Source organism: Octopus bimaculoides, chromosome 3, assembly GCF_001194135.2.
Source record: "Octopus bimaculoides isolate UCB-OBI-ISO-001 chromosome 3, ASM119413v2, whole genome shotgun sequence".
Taxonomy (NCBI): Eukaryota; Metazoa; Mollusca; class Cephalopoda; order Octopoda; family Octopodidae; genus Octopus; species Octopus bimaculoides.
In genome coordinates this window covers 11,303,060-11,313,688 of record NC_068983.1, presented here as the reverse complement: position 1 = coordinate 11,313,688, position 10,629 = coordinate 11,303,060, and the positions used below count along the sequence as shown (strand labels likewise).

The window sequence follows — 10,629 nt, the reverse complement described above, 5'->3', positions numbered from 1 at the left end:
TGTCTCTCGTGGCACTCCGTCGGTTACGACGACGAGGGTTCCAGTTGATCCGATCAACGGAACAGCCTGCTCGTGAAATTAACATGCAAGTGGCTGAGCACTCCACAGACACATGTACCCTTAACGTAGTTCTCGGGAATATTCAGCGTGACACAGTGTGACAAGGCTGACCCTTTGAATTACAGGCACAACAGAAACAGGAAGAAAGAGTGAGAGAAAGTTGTGGTGAAAGAGTACAGCAGGGTTCACCAGCATCCCCTGCCAGAGCCTCATGGAGCTTTAGGTGTTCTTGCTCAATAAACACACACAACGCCTGGTCTGAGAATCGAAACCACGAGTCCACTGCCCTAACCACTGGGCCATTGCGCCTCCACTGGAACAGATTACTTCAAACATCACCACGGTTTCAATGTCTGCATTGTTTCTCAATGCTTGAATGATCTGCACAAGACTACAGCACACCATATCGCAACTCAAAACTATCATTTGTCATTTAATCTATGAGGCTCAGAGTCCTATGGCCTAACTTCACCACTTCATATGTCTTACACTAATCCCAGGTACTTTCTGCTGTTAGTACAAGGCACATTCATTTCCACCCAGCATTCATCATCCATTCACAGTCAGTTCTCCTGTATACACCAAGACACTTTTACTACCTTTACAAGGTAATCACTAGAATTTGAGGATGCCAAGAGCTGACTGTAATAGAAAGATTTAATAAAACACAAGGAAAAAAACAAAGTTATATTAGGCTGCTGCGGGTAATCTTCAATGTTTTTGGTAGAAACCTTTATTGTCAATAACATTGGGTGTTTCTTTTCATCAGAACATATTTCATTTTCAGTTTTTAATATATTTACATTGGACAACTTAGCTTAGAGTAAATATGTTACTTTAAAGGCACAATGACTGTGTGGTTAAAATGCTAGACTACAGACTATATGGTCATAAGTTCAACCCTAGGTAAGGTAGCACTGTTTGCTGATAGGATGCAAAACAGGTTTCACTCCTACTTCATAGCTGAATGACTACCAACAAGAATCTACCCAGCTATGAAAATAGTTGGTCTAAAAGGAAAAACAAACAGAAACAAAAGACCCATCTCATCCATGCTCGGATGGAAAAATGAATGTAAAACAAGAAAAAATATTGTGAAGAAGAAAATATAACATTAATGTAGTTGCTTCTCAAGAAGGTGTCAGGCAAAATGCATTTAGAGTATTTTTGTCGCTTTGAACTCGGGATAAAAAAGAGCAGGACCAACTACAGCAAAGCAGTTCTAATGATTCTGCCAAATCCACCACCCTCAGTGATAATACCTTTTTTTTTTTTTTTTTTTTTTTTTTTTTATTATTCACATACAGAGAGCTGTTGAGATTTGGAAATCAGCTCTCAAAGGGTCAGACAAAGGAATAGGGTTTGTTTTTAGAGAAAATTGGAAATGAAAACTACCACACACACACAAACAAGAAAATATTGAACAGGGAAACACAAAAGAAAAAAAAAAGAAAATTAATGATTTTTCTGTAAGTACAAACAATTATATTGTTTTTTGTTTTTTTTAGCAACTAGAATAACAAAACAATAACAATTGCACACACGCATGCCAAGTGAAAATGTGAGCAAAAATATCTTTGGGAATGACAGTTCTGTTTGTGATATCAACATAAAACAAAGACTTAACATCAATAATATGTTGAAGGAAGAAAGGAGGAAATTCACATATTTGCACTTAATGAAAAATAACATGGGTTTTCAGTTGCTTTTAAAATATTAGATGAAAGTAACCCTGTTCAATGTGTGGAGAGAGAGATTCACAATCCAACATGGCAAAAGCTATGGAGCTATTTAACTTGTATTTAGGATTTGAAGACACAACAAAGGAGAAAAGCAACAAGCATGAAGTACACAACTGTAGATACATTGATACTTCAATATTTAGACCAAAAAAATACACAGAGGGTTGTTGGGGCGGAGTTATCAGTCGGATTGTCTTCCTGTGGTTGCAGTTTAGCATGTCAGTGATACAGTAGTATAATCTATGATGTAGAAGCAACCGTCCCTTGAGGGTTTCACCTGAGCTTTTAGAAGGTAGCAGTTGTTGGGGATTTGGCATATTTTTGGCTCTGTAGAGGAAGGCCAGTCTTTTGTGATGCAGTTTCTATCATTGTTGAGAATGAGCCTTCAACAGGAAAGATCCTTAGATAGTGAGGTCTTAGCAACCATGAAGTTACTAGTTGCATTGTGTTATCCGTGTTTAGAGGTGGGCATTAAAAGTTACCACTTAGAAAGATTATCTCTGAGCAACCAGCAGGACTGGTTTGAGTCAGATGATAAAGGGCTGTATGTGAACAGGTGGTAAAGCCAGTCTGACTCATGCTAGCATGGAAATACTCGGATAAATTACGTCCATAAAGTCTTGATATCATGCATGACAGCATGAAAAGCAGATATAAAACAACAATGATGATAATGTTGACAATGATGCAGTTAGCAAAATAGCAAGTTTAGTTATAAAAAACTGAAATGTGAAGGTTTGACATTAAAAAAAAATAAAACAAATGAAAACCTATAGCTATAGATAGAACTATTTAAATCAATGATATCAATTAATGCATGCATCATTACTTAATACCAATCTCAAAACAAACATTAAGTCCCTCTATCATTAAAAGCGACTATCTAAACCACTCCATTTTTGAGAGACCCAAAATAGTTTTAGTGAAAAAAAGATCTCTCAACTTTGATTTTTTTTTTTTTTTTTTTTTTTTTTTTTTTTTTTACCTTTCTTCATCACAAAATAACAATTTGAAAACTGAGAAGCAACTGGATAAAACTGATTCAAAGCTAGAATGAAAATATAAAATAAAATAAAAATATTAACAATATCAATAGATTTAATGTAACTTCATTTAGAAGATGGTACTGCTTTGGATAGGAACAAACAGATTCAATAGTGGTAACTTGTTGAAATCAATTTGGTTTATGAGCATAAAACTGATACAGGTGTACCTTGAATGAGTGACTAATCCACTGGTTTCACTCAATGGACTATGACCAAGCTGGAGCACTTCTTTGAGTGTAGCTGATTACTTCACAACACTTATTCTAATGACTTCAGTAGGATTATAGGTAAAGTGAGCCTGACCAGGATTTGAACTTAGAATGTAACCAAACAAGCTATGTTGTCCAATGTTTCACTAATTCTAGTCATCTGACTATTCTTGAGTAACATAATACAGACGAGTAACTTTCACAGTTCCTACACTAAACTATCGACAACTAAACACATTATATTCTCAACCCCCACTGTCTCTCTTGATACAAGAGATAATTAGCAAGAATAGCTAATGTTTGAAGAGCCATGCAAAATTAACATACACACACAGATACATCCATGTATAGCTATGTACACACACACATTTTCACACAAACACTGTCACTGAATCATGGATACAGAGTCATATAGATATTCAAGGAGATTCATGCAGTAGTGATACGATGAAGTAGTCGTATGCTGTCAACTTAATGTGACAGTCCCCAGCTTCCTAGGTCTAACCAACAGTAGTATTATTCCCTTCAGGGGACTGTCACATTAAGTTGACAGCATACAACTACTTAATCTCGAGATAGTTTAATCTTTAAATATGTATAGTTAGGTTATACACGTATTTCAAGACTACACTATTTCTACCAATTTTATGTTTTCTGTATTATTAATACTTAAAGCTACTACTATTACTTTAAGTCACTATTACCTTCTATGTAACCATGGCAGCCAATAAATAATTTTTTTTTAAAGTAATTTTCTATAAAGAGTGAATAGAAAATCTAGCTACCAGATTTTTGTACTGATTAGGGATTCAGTTATCGAAAATATATAGTATAATCTATTTGGATCTGATATGATACCAAAAGTGATTCATCATTGTTTTTTTAACATCCATTTTTCAATGATTGCATGGGGCAGATGAAGTTTATTGAGACATAATTTCTATAGTTAGACTTATTTTCATAAGATATTGTAAATGAATGACATTCATTTGCCACAATCCCATGATGACAAGACAAGGAGACACAAGCATAAATACACACACACACACAACAGGTGTCTTTCAGCTTCCAACTACTAAATCCATTCACAAGGCTTTGGTTGGCCCAACGCTTATAGTAGAAGATGCTTGCCAAAGGTGGCACACAGTGGGACTGAACCCAAAACAATATGGTTGGGAAGCAGACTTCTTACTACAATGCCACAATTGTTTAATAAAAAAAAAGATAAAAAAAGCTAAATACATAAAAAAATACCAACAACGAAACACGTTTAGCAGAGAAGTGGGGGATATGATTGAAAACAATGGAAAAAAATATTTGTGTAACTTAGAAATAAACCTGCATGTGAAAGGATATCGTATAAAAGGAATATCTCACCTCTGGCTACTGTAGGCATTCTCCATCAGCTGTGTGTCTTCATCTGGCTCGTGGTAACCAGTGAACTGCAACAACTTCAGGAGCAACATCTCCTCTAAGTGTAACTTTACCTTACGGACTGAAATAATTAAGTGCTGTAATGCACAAGAAAAAAAAAAAAAGAAATAAAGAAACATTTAAAACAATTTGAAAAGAAAGTAAACAAATCCAACAAGGTTAAGAACAAAACAAAATTCAATCCTTTACATACAGCTGTATATATACTCTTTTACTTGTTTCAGTCATTTGACTGTGGCCATGCTGGAGCACCGCCTTTGGTCGAGCAAATAGACCCCAGGACTTATTCTTTGTAAGCCTAGCCCTTATTCTATTGGACTCTTTTGCCGAACCGCTAAGTTACAGGGATGTAAACACACCAGTATCGGTTGTCAAGCGATGTTGGGAGGGGGGACAAACATATACATACACACACACACACACACACACACACACACACACACACACACATATATATATACATATATACGACGGGCTTCTTTCAGTTTCTGTCTGCCAAATCCACTCACAAGGCTTTGGTTGGCCCAAGGCTATAGTAGAAGACACTTACCCAAGGTGCCACGCAGTGAGACTGAACCCGGAACCATGTGGTTCGTAAGCAAGCTACTTACCAGCATGGCCACAGTCAAAATGACTGAAACAAGTAAAAGAGTAAAAGAGAGAGTAATTTGAAAAGACGGGATAGTCATAGTTAGAATGTCTTTGTAGGTCTACCTGTTTAGGATTGACTCAGGGTTAAACAACAATAATTATAACACCCAAATAGTGAGCCATCACCACAACCATGGTAATAGTGATCTATTATAACAAATGCAATCATAACAGTTATATGAACACAGCAATGAACCAACCTTGAATATCTCTACATTCCACTGAGAAGGATTTTTATGGACAACCATGTGTAATGCAGGTGTATTTTCAGGGACATCATTTTTGGATGGAACAATGGACAGCATTACTGGTCGCTGAGCACTAAACAGCTGGTTGTCAATCTATAAGAAAAAAAAAATCAATATAAAATCAATATAAAATATATAAATACATACACATCATTATCATTAAATGTCTGCTTTCCATGCTGGCATGGGTTAAGACAGTTTGACTGGAACTTGTAAGTTGGAGGGCTGTACCAGGTCCCAGTTTGATTTGGTATGGGTTCTAATGATGGATGCCTTTCCTAATGCCAACCACACCAAGCGTGCTTTTTATGTGTCACTGGCCACGACTATCATTTCACTCGGCTTGATAAGTCTTCTCAAGCACATTTAATCGCCAAGCACAGCAACATTAAATGGTAAAATACAGTGCAATGGGAGTTGCTTTTACTGGAGGTTCAAACTAGAGATAATCTGTCTGGGTCAAAGATACTTTGTTAAAATTAACGGATTAGAATAAAATTTAAAAAATAATAAATTATTGTTTAATAAGCATTTTACCATTCTTACAAGAACAGGAAGATTTATTTACTGGAGCAATTGTTTTTAGAACTGGATGTATTTCTAATTGCTAACTATTCAATTATGAAATAGGAGAGGATCTTGTTTCTATTCTGTTTAGTCAGACAAACTAGAACTAGTAAAAGTGTGTGCTGTTTTCAAGGATTATAACACAATAACAATTCTTTCTGGATAAAAGACAAAGATAGTTATGGCATAAACACATTCAATCAGAAGTTTTTTTAGATTATGGTCAACTTAAGCAACAAAGACAGCAAAAGTCATAGAAACCCACAGATGAAAAGAAAACAATGTAAAATGGTAGAATATGTATCATATTTAATTCACTGTAGCCACTGACCTGTACATTACCAATACTAGCTTCCATGATGAGTAAACCATTTTTGCTATTGCATCGTATCACAATCTTCCACATAACAATGTAAACAAGTTCCTCAGGTACCCGGTTCACAAGAGATATTCCTACCCCTTTTGGCAAAGAAAGCAGACCATGGACAACAATCTGAAAGTAAGAAGAGGGGAAACAAGTCAAAATTACTTTTTTTTCTTCTTTGTACTATTTAACAATTCAGACTGTCTAAGTTTGATTGCCTTTAAGACATTACTTTTAGTTCAACTTAGCAATAGTCAGTTTCGTAGACATTATGTTTGGTAGCAGAAACCTCATTACAAATCATACAAGAATACTTTTACTAGTCCTATTATTTGGCCATTTTTTTTTATATGGAGGCATCAACATCCCTAATACCAATAGTATTCACCATCATCATTATCCTTGTTTTAAAGTTTGTCTATGGGTTGGACAGGTCTACTGCACAGCACACCGTTACTTGTCTTGCTCCCCTGTTGTACAGTATTAGGCCTGCTCTTTCCTAAGATATGTCCTCACCATTTCTTCTCATATCTTAATATCAGAAAATACTCCTAGTAGAAGTATAATGAGGAAAACACAAGAAGTTTGGACTTTGTTATTTAGACAATAACAACAAACAGATCATGATTCTATAACTTTCAGTCAGGTGTTGTTTTGTACAGCTCCATTTATAATCTGAGAAGTAATTCCAGTAATTCTATGACTTAATAAAATATTAGTTCAATATACAATTTAGATTATGACATTTATTATTAGCAATACTGAATGCTGTAAATGTGGCCCAAACAAACTGGGATTTTAGGTCTGTTTGGACTACATTCTTAAAGAACAACTCTTAATTTCTTACTGAACTATAATGCTACAATGTGAAGAAAATATTGCAAATGAAAGGTGTCAACTATCTAGATCAACTATACAGCTAATTCTTAGCAGTAACAACTAATTAGCATAGAATGATCAAAGTGGGGAGAAGGTGAAAGGAAACTTTTTGAAGTTTTTAATATGTATGACAGTGAAAGAGCTTTGGACAATAATCAATGATGATAATGATGATGATTATAATCATCGTTATTTCTTAAATTTCAGTTATTGCTATATCAATGTCCTAAATTTACTATTATCGTGATGTAACAATGGTACAGTTATGGAATTAGTTTTTAAGATTTTATTCTCAATAGAACAGTTTCTCCATCATCCTAATACAAAACGTATTATTATTATTATTATTATTATTATTATTATTGGGTAGGATGGATCTGTGTCTGCATGAGAAATTAACATCAATATCTTCATCAATTAATAACACATTTGTAATCAAAAGTTTATTTCTAATCATTGATCTTGTCATAATGGTTTCTTAAAATTATTTCTGTAAAGCCTTTCAGTACCCAACAGCCTCCAAAGGTTTCATTAAAAAAAATATTTCTATATATGTATTTATACATGTGTGTGAGTACATTTGTCCATTTATATTCAAAGGAGAAGATATCCCCAACATTTCCACCAATATCTGAAAGATACCAAAAAAACTTACTGAAAGAAGACATAAAAAAAAGAAAAGATGATGATTTTGAATTACTAACTTTGCTCTTCTGTTGTTCTTTCTCATCATTAGCATGATTATGTTTTAAGTCTGTTAAAGAATGGTTAGGATCTACCAGCTGTAAATCTTCAAAATTGGGATCACCAAAACTTGTATTCTATAAGGAACAAAAACATAAAAAGATAGTAGAAATCTAATAATCAACAAGGCAATAGAGGGTAATGGTCATAAATGGATTGTCCATACAATATAAAGATATGACTAATGAGCTAATAAAGAAGCTGGTGTGGTAGACAAACCCCTCAGACTTCTAATTTCTGTGTGAGATTGTGAATAGAACAGAACTACAAACAAGAATCTCATCATAAGACTATACATAAAGACCAATGTAAAGACAGGAACGTTATGATGATAATACTCGGCTGACAGTATTGATATCTGCCCAGCTTACAACAGACCCATACACTGAGGTGATATATAATCTAGAGATTACTCCCAGGGTCTAAAAATAGCAGCAATACAACATGATCCCCACTTCCACCACCAGCACATACAGGATAGAGTTCTAATTCACTACTAACATAGTAGAAGCACAAAAAAAAATAATGAATGTATAAATCAGATTTCAAAATAATATTGAAATCAAATGATAAAGCAAAAATACAGTTTAAATAAATCTGAATAAAAAAAAGCAAATTCTTAAAAAGATGGTCAACTACTGCAACTATTTCTAGGTGAAGCATTTTTACTAGATTATTTCAATCAAACATCATTTTAGGTGAGGCAAGCAAGCTTATATTACTCTTATTAAAACTAAGTATTTAAAGGAACATGGCCTAATGCTTCTAGATACACTCACACAAATAATGTCACATGCAGAAGTGTTGAATAAAATATATTAATGTAAAGTCATATTCAACATGTTCAAGTGTATTTGGACATAAAACCTTGAACCACAGAGAGTTTTGAGAGAAAAATCTCCTCTTAGACGTGTGTGGAACCACAAGATGAGCTGTGAATGACATCACTGGATCATAAGATTCATGCATTTCTGAGTTGTTCATTAAGTTATTCTTGTAAAAAAAAAAGGTACATCTATTGATGTGCATAATGCTTGGTCAATCTAATATCAAATAATGTTACATGGAGCAGTGTTGAATAAAATATATTTGAGTAAAGACATATCCAACGTGTTTGAGTGCAGTAGATGTGAGAAGACAGATTTGGTGTTCATAGCAGACAAAGTGAAATGTCACAGAAATGAATACATCCTATGATCCAAATAACATCATCAGCTCATCTTGTGTTTATACAAAAGTCTGGGAGGAGAATTTTCTTCTGAGACTATCTCTGCAGTGGAAGGTTTTCTCATGTCCAAGTGCACTTAAATGAGTTGAATATGATTTTAATACACACACACACACACACACTTACACATATACTGAAACATGGATACACACATGCACATATTTTTATTGAAACTGAAATGCAGTTCTTCTTGTGACTTGAATTTCACACTACTGCAATTTTCAGGCAACAGCTATTACAACTTGGCATTGGTGATGTATTTATAGGCTTTGGTGTGTGTGTGTTTGTTTATAAGTCAAGTTTGCATTCTTATTGATTTTATGGTCTCTTCTGTGGTTGTTTGTTATTTTTTATAATGTGGTATTTGCATTTGTCGAGGATGAGTTATCAATTTTTAAGGATTTGTTGGTGACTTAGTGATGGATGTTCTTTTTTGTCATGTTACACACACACACACACACAAAGAGGTTTGGTAATGCAAACAAGAAAATAAAACTCAGAACATGAGCATATACATATATTTTGATTAATAATTGGCAGAAGATACAGAGTGACCCAAGGACCACAAGTTTCATACATTGGCACCTAATATGTTTGTAATCAAAAACACACACACACACACACACACCACCATCATCATTATCATTTGAAGTCGATTTTCCATGCTGGCATTGGCTGGATGGTTTGACAGGAGTTGCCTAGTTCTTCTGTCAGCGTTGGCATGTTTTCTTTGACTGAACACCCTACTTATCAAACACTTGACAGAGTGTACCAGGAGCTTTTTGTATGGCACCAGCACCGATAAGGTTACCAAGTAACTCGCAAGACAAAGAATCAACTGAGAGGGAAGGTGGCATTGCAGGAAGTGGCTTTGAGCCAGGTGATGAGAGGTTAAACTATGATAGGGAGACAGAAACAGGGGTCTTACTGTAGAGGAGATATGTGGCTACCCCAGTTGGGGGGGGGAGAGAAAGATGGTAGGGAGGATGTGCTGGTGTTCACGAGTACAAAAGGAGAGTGAGGGAGAGGGGAGGAGAAGGGGGAACGTAGTGAGTGATCACAGCTACACACACACACACACACACACACACACACACACACACAGTGGTGAATTGGCTGAGTCGTTAGAGTATTTGTTAAATTGCTTTGTGGTATTCATGCTGGCCCTCTGAAGTCTGGGTTCAAATACTAACAAAATGATCAAGTTTGCTCGTCAACTTTTGGGATCAATAAATGAAAAGTCAGTCTTGTACTGAGAGCAATTCCTTTCTCTCTGTCTCTCTCTTTCTCTCTCTCTCTCTCTGGAAGAAATTGATTGAGGTCAGACCTAGAGGGGGATGGGTTATATCAAGCCTAAAAATATCCAGAGATGCCATATGATATGATGACACTCCTATAATTCCTTCAAGAATTGAGCACCCATGGAACTATCTCTCTGTATACCCCCACCCACCCAC

At 35.2% G+C, this 10,629-nt stretch overlaps 1 protein-coding gene across 1 annotated transcript in view; it reads right to left on the bottom strand.

The window, feature by feature from the left end:
* Window positions 1-10,629, bottom strand: part of LOC106877485 (intermembrane lipid transfer protein VPS13D) — a 177,964-nt gene that overhangs the window by 11,378 nt on the left and 155,957 nt on the right. Inside the window, exons 72-76 of the mRNA XM_052966707.1 lie at window positions 7,905-8,021; window positions 6,289-6,450; window positions 5,343-5,483; window positions 4,435-4,568; window positions 2,788-2,850 (exon numbers count right to left, since the gene is read on the bottom strand). Coding sequence (XP_052822667.1) covers window positions 2,788-2,850; window positions 4,435-4,568; window positions 5,343-5,483; window positions 6,289-6,450; window positions 7,905-8,021 — 617 coding nt within the window. The remainder of the gene's footprint in view (window positions 1-2,787; window positions 2,851-4,434; window positions 4,569-5,342; window positions 5,484-6,288; window positions 6,451-7,904; window positions 8,022-10,629) is intronic.